Source organism: Jaculus jaculus, chromosome 2 (assembly GCF_020740685.1).
Source record: "Jaculus jaculus isolate mJacJac1 chromosome 2, mJacJac1.mat.Y.cur, whole genome shotgun sequence".
Taxonomy (NCBI): domain Eukaryota; kingdom Metazoa; phylum Chordata; class Mammalia; order Rodentia; family Dipodidae; genus Jaculus; species Jaculus jaculus.
In genome coordinates this window covers 213,623,635-213,639,495 of record NC_059103.1, presented here as the reverse complement: position 1 = coordinate 213,639,495, position 15,861 = coordinate 213,623,635, and the positions used below count along the sequence as shown (strand labels likewise).

The 15,861-nt window shown below is 54.2% G+C and overlaps 2 protein-coding genes across 3 annotated transcripts in view; one reads left to right on the top strand and one right to left on the bottom strand.

Annotated features, from left to right (window-relative positions):
* Bop1 (BOP1 ribosomal biogenesis factor) overlaps positions 1–15,861 on the bottom strand; it is a 45,101-nt gene that overhangs the window by 4,153 nt on the left and 25,087 nt on the right. Inside the window, exon 3 of one of the 2 annotated variants that reach the window (XM_012948243.2) lies at positions 9,663–9,743. In XM_012948243.2, coding sequence (XP_012803697.2) covers positions 9,663–9,743 — 81 coding nt within the window. Of the gene's footprint in view, positions 1–292; positions 384–9,662; positions 9,744–15,861 lie in introns of those variants that run through there. The other variant, XM_045143255.1, reaches the window with a different exon arrangement.
* Positions 161–2,831, top strand: Scx (scleraxis bHLH transcription factor). Its single transcript, XM_004656419.3, has 2 exons — positions 161–820; positions 1,793–2,831. The coding sequence occupies exons 1-2, from the start codon at positions 251–253 to the stop codon at positions 1,829–1,831; spliced, it is 609 nt and encodes a 202-aa protein (XP_004656476.1). The 5' UTR covers positions 161–250; the 3' UTR covers positions 1,832–2,831.

The window sequence follows — 15,861 nt, the reverse complement described above, 5'->3', positions numbered from 1 at the left end:
CGCAACTCGGACTCGGCTCAAACTCCTCTGGGGCCAGGAAGGGAGGCGGTGGCCCGGCGCGGGGGAGGGGCCGGCTGCTATAAAGGCGCAGCCCGCGGCCCTGCTTCAGCCCCGACGCACGTGTGCGCGCGGCGCCCAGCAGCCGCCACCGCGGGGCGCAGCAGAGGAGACCCGCGCGGCTTGCAGAGGCCGAAAGACGGAGGCATGAGCCCTGTGCGGCAGAGCTGACGCCGCGCCCCCTCCCCGGCCCATGTCCTTCGCCATGCTTCGCTCGGCGCCGCCGGGCCGCTACCTGTACCCTGAGGTGAGCCCGCTGTCCGAGGACGAGGACCATGGCAGCGAGAGCTCGGGCTCCGACGAGAAACCCTGCCGGGTGCACGCGACGCGCTGTGGCCTTCAGGGCGCCCGGCGGCGGGCCGGAGGCCGGCGAGCCGCGGGGAGCGGGCCGGGACCCGGGGGACGCCCAGGCCGTGAGCCCCGGCAGCGGCACACGGCGAACGCGCGCGAACGGGACCGCACCAACAGCGTGAATACGGCCTTTACGGCGCTGCGCACGCTCATCCCCACCGAGCCAGCCGATCGCAAGCTCTCCAAGATCGAGACGCTGCGTCTGGCCTCCAGCTACATCTCTCACCTGGGCAACGTGCTGCTGGTTGGGGAGGCCTGTGGCGACGGGCAACCTTGCCACTCTGGGCCCGCCTTCTTCCACGCCGGTCGTGCGGGCAGCCCCCCACCGCCGCCCCCGCCCCTGACCCGCGACGGCGAGAACACCCAACCCAAACAGATCTGCACCTTCTGCCTCAGCAACCAAAGAAAGTTGGTGAGCAGGGCCAGGGCACCCAGGGGCCCCAACTTATCTATCAGCTTACACCTGCAGGTAGAGAGGGTCAGGCGTGGCAGCACACCCCAGCACATACAGTCAGGACACCTGCCACCCAAGCTGGGTGCAGAGGAGGGTGGGGCATAGGAAACCACCCCTTGGGAGATGGGGGTAGGGTCTTTTCTTGGGACCTCTTCCCAGACCCTGTTGGGACAATGGCTTTCAATGGCCTGGATCACAGGGACCTGCAAATAGGAGCCAAGAAGTAGAGCTGGTTGGAAGGGCCACCCAGGAGCAGGGGACTGGGGGAAGGGAGAGCAGCAGGAACCTGGCAAGGCCGAGGGGCTGGGTTCCAGGCCTCACTTCCCAGCAAGCTGAGAAGGGAAGGGAGCTGAGTCCAGGGAAGTGAGAAGCTGCATCAAGCTTCCTACTTGCCCCGGCAGGCAAAGGAGAGTAGGGGTCGCAGTGAGGCACTGAGAGAGTGACCCCCCCCCTCCTGGGTCCATGTACTACCACCCCTCAGCCCCTGTGGCCTGTCTCCACCCATGGAGCACCTGCTGTCCCTTTCCTTGGCCTGCCCAAGGCTGGCAGGGGACGGGCTGAGGGAGAAGGCTGACTGTGGGAGAGCTGGTGGGCTGTGATTTACAGCTCTGGCCATGCTTGGTGGCACCGGAAAAGCAGGGTGAGCAGGGAGAACATACAACAGCTTTCCCCAATCCCCATTTCCTCTCCAGACAGCACGCACGAGCTCCTGGGGCCTGAACATCTGGGAAATTTAATTTTACAGTTTCGGCTGTGCAACAGTGTACTCCCCTCTCCAAAATGCATGGGGGGGGGGCCAGAATCTAGAAGGGGGTATCCCAGCACTGGCCACCTGAGACAGCACCCAACAGGAAGTCAAGGAATTGGGGCCAGTGCTGGGTGATGCTAGATTTCTGCCCAGGCCCTGACACCCCCCCATCCCCTCTGCAGAGCAAAGACCGTGACAGAAAGACGGCGATTCGAAGTTAGGAGGAGGAGGGCCCACAGCAGCAGAGGTGATGCCGCTGGGGAAGGTGGATGACACCGGAGATCCATGAAGAGCCCCACTTTGGACCTGACCCAGGCACAGGTTCCCCCAAGAGCACACCCACCAGGCCAAACAGCCCCAGCTGTAAGCAGGGCCTACAGGCGGACAGACGGGTGGTGGCTTGACTCTGAGTAACCCAGCACTTATCCAGGCCCAGTGGAACTTTCCATGCTGGCTCCCTACCTGGGCCAAGTGTTGGCATCTTGCGTCTTTGATATGATAATATAAAGTCTGGAAATTTTGTATAATTAAAAATGAAACAATCTCTTCCAAATACAGAGGCAGACTGTCCTCCTGAAAGGACCTGAACTCACCATGACCCCAGCTGAGCCTGCTCTCCTACCCTGGAGCCCCATCTTCCCTGAGTGAGGCAGGAGGAGGAGGCAGGCTTAGATCACCCAACAAGTGTCTCCTGCCAGGAACCCACAGTGTGGTGGCTGAAAGGACAGGCCAGGGGAGGGGAGGGAGGACAGAGGTGCTATGTGGTAGGAGAGAGGGAAGGCAGAGAAGGGCAAGTCCACTGCACCATGGTAGGGGGCAGCACAGCAGTCCTGCCCTCCCCCTAAATGGTAAGGGGATCCCAGCTAAGGCCTCCAGCATGTGGACTCCATTAAGCAGATACAAGGACCAAGTAGATGGTGCTCCCCTGTCAAAACAGCTCCCAGGTCTAGATGGGCCTGAGGACAACTCCCAGGTGGAGCCACTCAAGTGTCCCCACTGGTGCCCACCTTGGCCCCAGAGAACTGTGGATTCTGCTGTCTGCCAGGATTCCTGCTCCCTTGCCTCCACCAGATGTAATCAAGAGAGGTCACAGCTTACTCTACCCCTACCTGCAAACTGGAAAAACTGGCCTTCCACCACTCTGTCCTGCCCCACTCCCCCAAATGCACCACTGGCCTGTTAAGAGGTTGATTTAGGACCTCATCAGGCACTGTGCACAGCCGGCTGACCATTAAAACCCTGCAGGTGACAATTGGTTTATTGGCAAAGCTCTGTGGGCACAACAGAGGAAAAGCCGGGCCTGACTTCCGGCCAGGCAGTGAATGGGGAATGGTTGAAGGTACCAGGTGTGGTGGCTGGCAAACCCTACGCCCTTCCTTGTCTCTGACCAGAGGAGATCAGGTGCTAAGGCTTACATGGGCATCCATCCTCACAGGGCAGGGCTAGTGTGGCCCCTCCTCTGCATAGACAGGCTCCAGGGAACCACAGTACAGGAAGCAGTGGTGTAATTTTGGAGGAAATTCTCAAAGCCAGAGCCATTAAGGCTGGGGCCGGAGGCGGTGTCCAATCTGATAGAAATATAACAGGATAAAAAGTCACAGCGGCAGGTTTCGTTCAGAGAGAAACCCAACCCCAAATTTCCTCTGCTTAATCCTTCAGGAGCCTACAGCTGGACAGAGGGAGGGGGAGAGGGCATGCTCAAGTCATTGCAGAGGCTCCCATGGCTGGGGAAGCCAGGACCTTGGGATGTAGCTGGAGCTGAGGGAGATGCCCTTGCCCTCCCATGCATTTTCCATGCAGAGCCTACCCAACTTTGTTCTCAAGCAATAGGATACTGTGACAGATGCTAGGCTGGGTCCGAGGGTATGACCTAGCAAGGATGTATGGCTAAGTAGGTGCCAGCCCCAACCCTTGCTCCCCAGCTAGCCTCCCTCCTTTCCTGCCCATCATCCTCAGGCCTCCTATGTTCATATACGTGGGCCCAGGAAGAGGTGCAAGCCTCCAACACAAGCTCAGGAGGACCAGGAACTGGGTAGATACCTACTTCCATGGCCAGCGCAGCCAGGCTAGTGTCAGGGAGAAGTCAGAGGACTCTGGACACAAAGAACAGTGAACAAAGTCCCCCAAAGAACTAAGGAAGACAGGGGAGGATACCTTTCCATATGCACCAGCTACCAGACTGAGTGGGAGGCATGGTAGGGGACATGAGGCTGGACTGGGGTCCAAGCAATTGGGCCTCAGTGGCTAGCACTGGTGGGCACATGATCTGGAAGCCAGCACAGGAGTAAAGAGCCTGTCCGCTGAGAGGATGGGACAGAGCATGAAGAGGGCAAGGAAGCCCAGGAGCAGGCACTGAGGCCCAAATGAGACAGAGTAGGTGGTCATAGTACTAGACAGGAAGTAGAGATTGGGGTATCAAGGAGGGAGGCAGATGAAAAGGATGAGCCATAACGCTGGAAGACTCCCCAGAGGCCTGGATGGTTGGGGCGCAGCACGCGCCCAGCCAAGGCCTCCACTGTGGGGACTAACTCTGAAAACGGCTGCAGCTTGGCCAGCCTTAGACACGGGCAGCCAGCCCAGCCGCTCCCCAAGCTGCACCGGTAGCAGCGGCTGAGGGCCTGGCCCGACAGCTAGCAGGAGGCGGGGAGGGGCAGAGGAACACTCCGCTGCTCCAGATTCAAACCAGACCGGGGGTGGCATGGACTGGCCCCAACCTGTGGCCCCACGCAAGCCTACAAAGGCCAATGGCTAAGGGGTGGCAGGTGCTCTGTCTGCCCACCACAGCTCCTGGCCTCTTTCCCAGAGGGCGGCTTTACCCTCTACCATGCTAAGGAGCTGTTGGACAAAGAGATGGGGCTCCCTTAGCATGTGCCCCACAGAGGCAGCTGGGAAGGAAAGGGGGGGGGGCGGCTGGCCTGCACCCTGGGCCAGCAACCGCCCTATGAGCCAAGCTGGGCTGGAAATGCTCGGCTCAGCCTCAGCTGTCAGCTCCCTGTCCCCAGCATGGGGAATGAGCCGCTGGCGGCACCACATGATTCATCACCAGGCCGCCTGCACCCCAGGCCAGCCACCCCCGCCCTGCTCAGCACCTGTGGGCTGCCAGGAAACACATGTGACCCCCTCTGGGTCAGATCCAGCACTGAGACCCCAGGCCAGGCTGGTGGAAGGCAAACAGACTCAAGACCCATGCTTTCCTGGGGAAACCACCCCCAGCCCCTAAGAAAAGTCTATGGGATGAGGTTGGACAGCGCCCTCCCCCCACGCACACCCAAACTGCACCGGACACAGCAGCAGTGAGCTGATCTGTCGGCTGGGACTTTTCCGCTCTCGATGAGCCCCTTCCCCTCCCCCTCCCCAAAGTGGCTGCAGCTGTCAGGACCGCAGATTGGAACTGCAGGTACGGGGCTGGCCCGCTGCCCACCTCCCTCCCGTGTCTGTCTGCTAGAGAGGAAGCCAGCCCACCTCTGGAATCCTTCACTCTCTCCTCGTTCCGCCTCTCCCACCTGTCCCTGGGGAGCATGGGGTCAGCCGCCTCGCTCGGTCTCTCTTCCCCAGCCCCTCTCCGATTACAATGCGGGTAGTGTTCATGGTTGTTCAGCTCCCCCTGTACCAAACGCCCCCCTGTCTCCTGTCTCTGAGCTCACAGCCTTCCTGTGCTGCCACCTCCTCCTCCTGGGTTGTCTTATCTCTTTAAGTGCTCAGACGCAGCCAGCTGACCTGGGCTCACCTGTCACACTGACCCCATAAAAGACCTCGCAGGGATGCTGGGCCCTGTGGCTCACACTAGAGGTCTGTATGACAGACCAGAGGGAGACAGTCTCTTCTAATCCCAAGTCTAAACCAGCCACGGGACCCCGCAGGGGTTGGGAGCCAAGCAGAAACCACCTAAGCTCCTACCTCCTCAGTCAGATGGCTCTGGTCCTCTGTGGACACCTCCTCTCCCCCTTCTCTCCTATGATGGCTGTCCCTTGAGGGGATGGCTGAGCCCACACAAGCCAACCAGGACGGATGCTCACTGCACTGCCTGCTGCCAGCACCTCCCCAGCAAAAAGGGAGAAAATCAGGGTCTTTAGGGTGGGCAGAGGGCATCCCTTGCCTGGGAGTTGTCCCAAGCCCAGCTTGTCTGGCTCTCTCCTGGGACTAGCCAGAGTCCAGCAGTGCTCCTATGCAATCACCCTTGCCCCTGGCATATTGCAAGCAAGATCCCAGATGCTGCTGCAGGAGTGCTGGCATAAGGCAGGGGCCCAGGCTGAGGGCAGAGAGCAAAGGCCAGTTCTGAGTCCCATTCAAACTCAGCTGCCACTTCAAGTTTAGAGGGGGGATCCAGAGTACCACACAGGCCCTTCACAAGCCCCCTCCAGGCACCTCTAAACCTCAGTCTGGATGATGATCTCCCCCAGCCCTAGGTACACGCGTCTCTATACATGGAGCCACTACCTGTGAATCTGGACCCTTCCATGGCCATGCCTCTTCACTACAACTAGCACCCCAAACCCTGATCTTCTACAAGTGTCCATGGTAAACCTTCTCCTCTGAAGAGTCCCTGTGATAGGCATGCCACCAAGTGGGCCCAGCAGCAATCAGGGCTTCTAACCACCCACATGCTCTGGCAAGAAGACAGGACTCTGAAGCAGCCCACCTTCCCCTGCCAGCCATGACCAGGACCAACCTAACACCTGTGAGATGCAGCTCACAGCAGTCATAGAAACACATGCCTAATCACGGCCAGCAGCCACTGGTGAGGTTCCCAGGTCAGCTAGCCTGGGTATACCAGTAGGATGGGGCTAGACCCAAAAGGTTGGTTCTAGCCTGGCCACTGGCCCCCACTCAGAGACAGGCTCTCAGGCTGGCCACCAGTGTGATGTGCAAGTCCCCAGGCCTTCCACAAACAGAGCAGGGGAGGGCCACTCACTTGCTGGAAACCTGAGCCATATGCTCCCTGCCAGCAGCAACGCAAGCAAGTAAGCCAGTGGTGCGAGCGAGCGAAGTGCACAGGGAGGCGGCCGGGATGCAGGCCGGCGGGCGGGGGCGGCCCCGGAGGAGCGAGAGGCCGCCAGGACTGGAGGCAGCTGCCGGTTCAGTAGCTGGGAGAAGCCATTAACAGCGTTTGGCGAGAGAGCAGAGGAGATCGCAGATTCTGGATGCAGACAGGCCAGGCCATGTCCCTGCGGGAGCCCCAGTGATAGATTGGGGGGAGTAAGGCTAGGGGACTGGGCAATGCTTCAGCCCAGCCCCCAGCACTCGCCTGTCCAGGGATCTCCTGGGATGATCCTAGGCCCAGTGCCCACAGGGACAAGAAGGAACTAGCAAGGAAGCTGGCTCCTCCCAGCCTCCCAAGCCAGAGTTCACAGCTTCCCTGAGTCCCTCAAACTAGTCATGGCTTCTAAAACACAGAGCCTCAGGCCTGCTGGGAAGGCAAGGAGGTGGGGTGGGTGGGCTGCTCCACTGCCTATGCAGGCCTGGCCTCAGTTTCTCCCAGCTGCTTGACATACAGAGGAGGGGCGACATTGGCCATTCACCAGCCCCTCTACCCCAGTCCACCTCCCAGGGGTCCCAACTGCCGGATGAGATCACGTCTATGAAACCCGGTAGTGTTGGGAGGGGGTGAGGTGGCCATGAGGGGGTGGGGCGGCTGTAGCACAGTCACTCCTTAGGGGCTCCCCATACTCTACCCCCCAATCTGGGCCCACGCAGGCTGCCTGGCTGTGAATCTCTGTGAAGGGAAGGAGGAGCCCAAGTAACTACAATCAGAAACCAGTGCTCCAGGGATGGACTGCTCAGTTTAAGAGAGTTGGCTGGAGGGAGGGCAGTGGGAAGGTTGTCCCCAAAGCAGAGCCCTAACAGAAAGCAGACCCAGAAGTCCCCATGTCCCCATCCCAGGCCCTGGATTCAGACCCAAGGAGTGGTCAGTGAAGAGGTAGGGAAGGGGTGGCCAAGGGCACCTTTACTCCCAGGAGCAGCAGGCCAGGCAGGGTACTACAACAGTGCAAAGCTTCCATCTCTCTAGGATCCTGCTGAGATCTCTGGCCCTTGGAAGGCAAGCCACAGTAGGACTGTCCACCTGGCCAGAGCCCTGTAGGGGTCTGCTGATCTACCATAAGTTCTACTAGGTGTCTCTGGCCAGTCAAAAAGCACTGCCTTTCTGGTACAACTGGCCCACCACCAAAGATGCAGCCGGGGGAAGAGGCTGTCCCACTGGAGGACCATGTAGCTTGTGGCCCTCATATATGCCAAACAACTGGGGCATGGCCACAGAAAGGGCAGGCCTCAGAGGGGACCCCATGTGTGCACCCCACCTCCAGATGGCCTGCTGCCCTCAGGCCTCTCCAGCATAACTCAAATAGGCAGCTCTCTTCCCCAGGCCCAGCCCTTGGCCAGGCCCTGAAGGCCATAGCCCACTCCCTCCCAGGTCTGTGCTCTCAGCCTCAGCCACTTCTGCTCTGGGAATGAGGAAGCAGCATGCAGCCTCAGGTGGGGAACAGGCCCCACAAAGACTCTGGGAGAGGATGCATCTGTCCAGCATGGTCTGGCTCCTGAAAGGTGGGCTGGGGCATGCTGGCGGGAGCTCTGAGATGGGCATTTTTACTATTACAGGTCTGTCACTTAGACTGAGACGTGTGAGTGTGATACTCGTCACAGGGAGGAAGCAGCCTCCCTCCCCCAGTGCTTCCTCCTAGAACAGCAGGGGGCTGCCCAGTCCCCCAGATGGGCACTTTAGAGGCCCATTGAGGCACACCTCCTTGTGAATAGGCAGGGTCATGTAGGCCTAGCCTAAGGCCCTGACCAATTCAAGAAGGCCCCTCCCCCGGCCCTGCTCTCCATTTACAATCATCATCGATTTCTCAAAATACCAAATATAAAAAAGTAGCCGACAGGATGTGGCTGCCGACAGCCAGAGCCCCTGGGGGGGAGGGGAGACAGGCAGGGAGCCGTTCTATGCAGGCCCCCCTCACCGGTGCGCCCGCTGCTCCCGCTGCTCCGGCCAGGAAACCAATTTATTTTGTTTTGTCTCTGTTCTCTGAACGCGCAGCAGAGAGACTGGATCGGGCTGGCAGCCAAGGCTCCTGCAGACACTGCCAAGAGAGCTCGAAGGTGGGGAGGAAGCCCAGCCGGAGTGGGGGCGCGTGTCTTCCCCAGGCCTCAGGGACAGCCCCTGACAGGGAGGCAGGAAGAACTCCTGAGGGGAGGAGGCCCGTCCCTGTAGGCCCCACACCAAAGCCTCAGCCTGGAGGAGGCTCCTAGGCTCACACTCAGTGGCCACCACCCTACCCTGAGGCCAGGCTTCACCCTGCCAGTCCCCACTGCTTCAGAGCTCAGAGCTTCCAGTCCCTTCTGGCCTTGGCCTCCTGTACACAGCCTCCCCACAGCCCCACTCCCTGGAGAACCCAAGTAAGCCTCAGCCCAGCACAACACTTTCCTCCTCATACTGTAACTTCCCTGAAATAACCAAAACTCCACGTTCCTCCTGAGAGCTCCTAGAACTCAACTTTAAGCTGTAAGGCAAGGGTCCATTACAGCAACCATCACCTAGAGGACACCAGAGAAGGGAACTAGAGCCAACCAAGAGACTGGGAGATACCAGAGTCCTGCCCTTGGCACCCCTATGGTCACCTCACAGATGGAAAGCCCAGGCCTACTCACATCACACCTGTGCCTGCTGCCAGCTCTGAGTCCCAACATAAGCTGCATCACAGTGTGGAGTAAGCCACAGGGACCCTCTATAGGCCCATAGGATGGATGGACAAGGGCTGCTGAGCCACATTGAGCTTCCTTTCTCCAACCTAGCAATGAACATACATGGACTGTGGCTGCCATGTCTCAGAAGCCCCCTGCCCCAAACCACTATTCCAGATGGGGGCAAAGCCCAAGCCATAGTGCCCAGTCAGAGCCCATCAGCCTCATGAGGCCCTGGCTCCTCTACTCAACACACCCCAACGCTACATTGGCCTGAGGCCTAGCGCCCATCCTGAGTTGCTTGAGGCACCACTTCTGAACTGGCAAGAAGAATCCCTGGCCTATATTGAGGGAAACTGAGCCCAGCCAGAGACCTACCTCCTCATCAGAGCTGTCCTCTTCATATTCATCTCTTCTTGGAGTGACCGTTACCTCCATTGTTGGGCAAGGGGGGCCAGCCTGTGGAAAGAGGGGCAAGAGTTAATTCAGGGGCCCCAGGATACCCTTTGACAGGCAGACAGGCACATCCAGCCCACAGGTCAGCCACACTCCCCTGGTGGACTCCCCCAGTGCTGGGGCCTAAACCCATAGCCCAAGCAGAACGCCCTATTACCCCAAATCTCTAAGCAGCTTCAACCTGGCCCGAGGCTCCAGCCCAATACAGAAGAAAATCCAGTTCTTAGCATACCTCAGTGGGCCTTAGCCACTATGCCCAGCACTAAAGAACCCACCCAGGCCTCTCGTGTGAGTGCTGAGAAAACATCTCCAGCTCACATAGAGTGTGATACTAGATGCCAGGCCGAAAAGGAGACCATTGAGAGCAGTGGGCGGCAAAACCCAGCCACAAGCCTGGCTTTCACTCCCACCTGCACCCCACCCCCACACACTAATGTCAAAACCAGCAGCAAAACCTGGGCCAATGGCCCTGCTGGGCCCAGATCCAGCAGAGACCTAGGGAGGGAAACAGGGCAGGGGACAGGAAACACAGAGGTGGAAGAGTAGCAAGCTCAGGGTAGATGCAGGTGGACACGCTATGGGTATGTCACAGAAGCCACAGCCAGCTCCTTGCTCAGGGTGAGACTTGCTCTCAGGCAACCTGGGCAGCACTGGAACCACATCCAGCCCAGTCTGACCCATCGGTCAGTAGCCTAGAGAGATGCTTTGAATCCTCAAAATGCCTAGAATCCATACCATTAAGGCTGGGCTCCCTACCCATCACAGCTATGACCACAGGCCAACCTCATCCCCTGGGTCAGAGTGGGCGCCATCAAAGATTCATACACCAACCTGGAAAACAGATTCTCCCTTGACTGGGGAGGCGGATGGCTCCGACCAGATCGGGTTTACTGGCAGAACCAGGACTGATGGAGAAAACAGGCCCACCTCTCACCCCTGGGGGCAGTAAAGTGCTTGCAGCAGGAACCCCTGTGTGCGGGCGCCCCCGCCTGGAGCCCTACTCCCTCCTGCCCAGGCAGGAGCCAAAGGTCTACTCTTCCTCTGGTCTGTTTTTCCCTTCAGTATAGAAAAGGATGGGAAGCTAAATTCTTCTCCAGGCCAGAAAAAAGGCAGGATTCAGTTTTCTCTATCTCCCTCACTCCCCTGCTGCTTGCAGAGTGGGTCACATGCCCCATAGACCAGCTCTGAACAGGGCCCACATGCTCCAGCACAAGCAACTGGCAGACACCTGCTCTATCCCAGGCCTGGCAGCCCCTGGGCAGGGCACTGCAACACCAGACTCTAATCAGTCCTGGAGCACATATCTGCAGCTCTGCTTTGAGGCAGAATATCTCAACCCAGCTCCCAGATGTTCTCCATCAGGCACTGTACCCACATGAATCTCAACAGAAGTGCTGGTAGGCCATGGTCAGAGTCCTGCAGGAGCCAACAGGCTTACCAGCCAGCCATGTGTGGCTCTACTGTTCCAGCCCTGGGCAGTGTAGGGGACATTGAGAGACCCAGGTAGTGGAAGGACCTTGACAGGCTTTGAGGAGGAGCAAATTCATGCTGGACTCAATGGCTGTAGAACAGTCAGTGCCCACCAGAGGGCAGCATTGATGCACATCCATGACCTTGGTGCCAGCTCCTTAAGGGAGTGAAGTGCCCTAGGCCTGGACAGAAAAACATACCCACAAATTCTTTTTCTCTTTTCTTTCTCTCCCCTCCTCCTCCTTGCTTTCTTTTTTGAGACAAAGTCTTGTTCGCTAGCTCTGGCTGATCTCTCTTGTATCCTCCAGCCTCAGCCTCCTGAGTACTGGGTTTTAGTTCTATAGTTTCTTTAAATTTAAAAACTAAGGGCTAGAGAAATGGCTTAGCAGTTAAGCACTTGCCCGTGAAGCCTAAGGACCCCAGTTCAAAGCTTGATTCCCTAGGACCCATGTTATCCAGATGCATAAGGGGGTGCACACATCTAGAGTTCGTTTGCAGTGGCTGGAGGCCCTGGTGAGCCCATTTTTGCGCTCTTTCTCCGTCACTCTCAAATAAATAAATAAAAATGAAAAATATTTAAAATAAACTAAGAAAGTAGCCAGGCATGGTAGCACATGCCTTTAATCCCAGTACACAGAAGGCAGAAGTAGGAGGATTGCTGTGAGTTCAAGGCCACCCTGAGAATACACATGCATACCAGGTCAGCCTGGGATAGAACAAAACCCTATTTTGAAAAACAAACAAGGGCTGGAGAGATGGCTTAGCGGTTAAGGCTTTTGCCATCAAAGCCAAGGGATCCTGCTTTGACTCTCCAGGACCCAAGTAAGCCAGATGCACAAGGGGGTGCATCTATCTGGAGTTCCTTTGCAGTGGCTGGAGGCCCTGGCATGCTCATTCTCTCTCTGTCTCCCCCTGTCTCTCTCAAATAAATAAATTAATTAAATATATTTTAAATTAATTTATTAAAAACAAACAAAAAATCAAGAAAGTAAGGCCAGGCATGGGGGCCCCCACCTTTAGTCCTGGCACTGGGGAAGCTGAGGTAGGAGGATTGCTGTGAGTTCAAGGCCTGGGGTCAGAGAGAGTTCTAAGTCAGCCTGGATTAAGAGAGAAAACTTGGACTTCCGGTTAAGATGGCAGCGTAGGTACCACGCCAAAGCAGCCTGGGAGGGAAAAAGACCAAAAAAACTCAGCAAAATACACACTTTTACTAAAAAGTGAGGTGTATAGGAAATTGAAGCGGCAGCAGAGAAGTAGAAGAGATCCAGAGCATCCAGAGCTCACACAGGCTGGCAAAAGTGCCCTGGCAGCTCCACCAACCGCGGCAGCAGCACACCAGAAAGCCACCAGGCTCAGCTCCAGCCACAGGAAAAGCCAGGTGCAGGGAGCTTCCACTCACACCAGCACTCTCCGCAGCTCAGGAAAAGTGAAGGGAGAGCGGCAGTGAGCAATGGAGGAGCAGACCACGAGGTAGAAGCACACGTGGAACAGCGAGAGACCAACAGCAGCTGTGGCTCCTTCCCCTCCCCCACTGCCTGAGCCCAGCTCCAGCAAACAGAGCAGCGGTAACAGGACCAGCCATGCCAACTTGAGCCGACAGCGGTACCCAAGCAGGAGCAAAGTCTGGCACCAGTAACAGTGGCCCCAGCAGCGCAGACCCAGCAGCAGCAGCTGTGGTGGACCCAGCAGCAGCAGCTTCAGCAGCAGCAGTGGTGGTTCCAGCAGTGGCAGCTTTAGCAGCAGCAGCAGCAGTGGACCCAGCAGCAGCAGCAGCTTCAGCAGCAGTGGGGACAGACCCAGCAACAACAGCTTTAGCAGCAGCAGTTCCAGCAGCAGGGGTGCTGATCCGCAGGGCCACGCTTGCCAGGCTCGGTTTGGCCCACAGGAAAAGCCAGTGCCCAGCTCCAGAAATCAGAAGGGCAGCCCAACGCAACAACCCAGCCAGCAACTTGACTGAGACCAAAATCATCCAAGGTAACTGGGATTGCACCAGGGAAGGGTCTCACTTGGTCATAAGCTGACTTGGATCCCTCAACAGACCAGAAATCTTAACCTCTTTGTTGACAGAGGATCTGGTGGTTATAATAACTACTCTTGCATACATACTTGGGGCTGTTTTTGATTGAATGTGTACAGTGTTTAATTAAATTTTAGAATCTACCTGTATTTTATTCCACTCAGCCTACTTGAATACTCCCATAGCAGGGAAACTCAATCCCTAGGAACACCTTTGTAGATACTCTGAGTCTTAAGAGCCACACCTAACACCTTAAGCTCCTACCCTGAAAATATATAACATCAAATCAGTTGATACAGCTAAGAATACCCAGCTAGCTAGAAAATCCAAGCATTAACTTAATCCAAGACACAAAAATATATACATTATAACACAAGAAACACTAAAAAGCAAGATAATATAAATCCACCTAAAAGTATTAATGCACCTGAAATGACCTTCAGTGAGAATGAGTCAGAGCAAATGCCTGAGAAAGATTTCAAAACAATGGTTGTAAATATGTTCAAAGAGGTCAAAAAACAAATCAAAGGAATCAAAGAAAAAAATTCAAAGAGGAAATCAAAGGAATCAAAGAGGAAATCAAAGTCGACGCAGGACACCAATTTACTGAAATACAGAAGGCAATACAAGACATAAATAAGGAAATAGAAATAATAAAGAAAAACCAGTCAGAATTACTAGCAATGAAGAACACAGTTAATGAAATAAAAAACTCTGTAGAAAATTTCACCAGTAGAATGGATGAAGGAGAGGACAAAATATCTAAGCTAGAAGACCAGGGGGCAGATCTAATACAGTCCAACAAAGAGAAAGACAAACTTATAGAAAAGTATGAGTGGGAATTTCAAGATATTCGGGACACTATGAAAAGATCAAATATAAGAATTCAGGGCATAATATGATGGAGAATGGAACTTCAAAGGGGAAAGTGTCGGGGCGGAGGGAGGAAATTACCATGGGATATTTTTTTATAATCATGGAAAATGTTAATGAATAAAAATTTTTTAAAAAAATAGAAAGGGGAAAAAAAAAAAACAAAAAAAAAAATTCAGGGCATAGTAGAAGGAGAAGAATTCCACTCCAAAGGCATAGAAGGCATCTTCAACAAAATCATAGAAGAAAATTTCCCCCAAATTGGGAAAGAGGTGCCAATGCAGATACAGGAAGCCTTTAGAACCCCAGCCAGACAAAACCTGGAAAGAACCTCTCCTCGCCATATTATAATCAAACTACCAAACACACAAAACAAAGAGAAAATATTGAAAGCAGTTAGAGAGAAAAATCAAGTTACCTACAAAGACAAGCCCATCAGGATTACAGCAGATTATTCAACACAAACTTAAAGCCAGAAGGGCTTGGAGTGATATATTCCAAGTTCTGAAAGATAACAAATGTCAACCACGGTTACTTTATCCTGCAAAGTTATCCACTCAAATAGACAGAGAAATAAGGACATTCCATGACAAAAGCAGGTTAAAGCAGGTTATTTGAAGACAAAAACAGCTCTACAGAAAATACTTGATAGAATGCTCCATGCTGAAGAAAAGGAAAAACACACATATAAGGAACCTAGAAAAAACAAGCAATACTCAAATACTAGTTAACACAAGAGAACATAAGTAGAACCGGAACCACACAAAAACAAAAAAATGGCAACCATAAATACACACCTTTCAATAATATCTCTTAATATCAATGGCCTCAATGCCCCAACGAAAAGACAGAGGTTTGTAGACTGGGTTAAAAAGCAGGATCCTACAATTTGTTGTCTCCAAGAAACTCACCTTTCTATAAAGGATAGACATTATCTTAGGGTGCAAGGTTGGAAAATGGTGTTTCAAGCAAATGGGCCTAGAAAACAAGCAGGGGTTGCTATCCTAATATCTGACAAGGTAGACTTTAGTCCAATGTTAGTCAAGAAAGATAAGGAAGGTCACTTTAAATTGATTAAGGGCACACTCCAACACGAGGACATTATAATCCTAAACATATATGCACCTAACATGGGGGCTTCCAAATTCATCAAACAAACGCTATTAGAACTAAGGTCACAGATAACACCAAACACAGTGGTGGTGGGTGACTTTAACACACCACTCTAATCAAGTGACAGGTAATCCCAGGAAAAAATAAACAGGCATCTGGACTAAATGAGGTCATAGAAGGAATGGACCGAACAGATATCTACAGGACATTTCATCCAAATGCTGCAGAATATGCATACTTTTCAGCAGCACATGGAACATTCTCTAAAATAGACCATATACTAGGACACAAAGCAAATCTTAACAAATTCAGGAAAATTGAAATAATTCCCTGCATTCTATCTGACCACAATGGAATTAAACTACAAATCAGTAGCAAGAAAGGCTATAGAGCATACACAAAATCATAGAAACTACACAATACACTACTAAATGATGGGGTCAATGAAGAAATCAAGAAGGAAATCAAAAAATTTATAGAGTCAAACGATAATGAGAACACAACATATCAAAATCTCTGGGACACAATGAAGGCAGTTCTAAGAGGTAAATTTATAGCCTTAAGTGCCTATATTAAGAAATTAGAAAGGTCACAAGTAAATGACCTAATGCTTCACCTTGGAAAAAGAAGAACAAGGCAAACCCAAAA

What these genes read in the sequence shown, in the direction of transcription:
- Scx (XM_004656419.3), top strand. Translation starts at nt 251, where the DNA reads ATGTCCTTCGCCATGCTTCGCTCGGCGCCGCCGGGCCGCTACCTGTAC. An exon ending in TCAGCAACCAAAGAAAGTTG is followed by an intron (nt 821 to 1,792) that starts GTGAGCAGGGCC and finishes TCCCCTCTGCAG; the next exon opens with AGCAAAGACCGTGACAGAAA.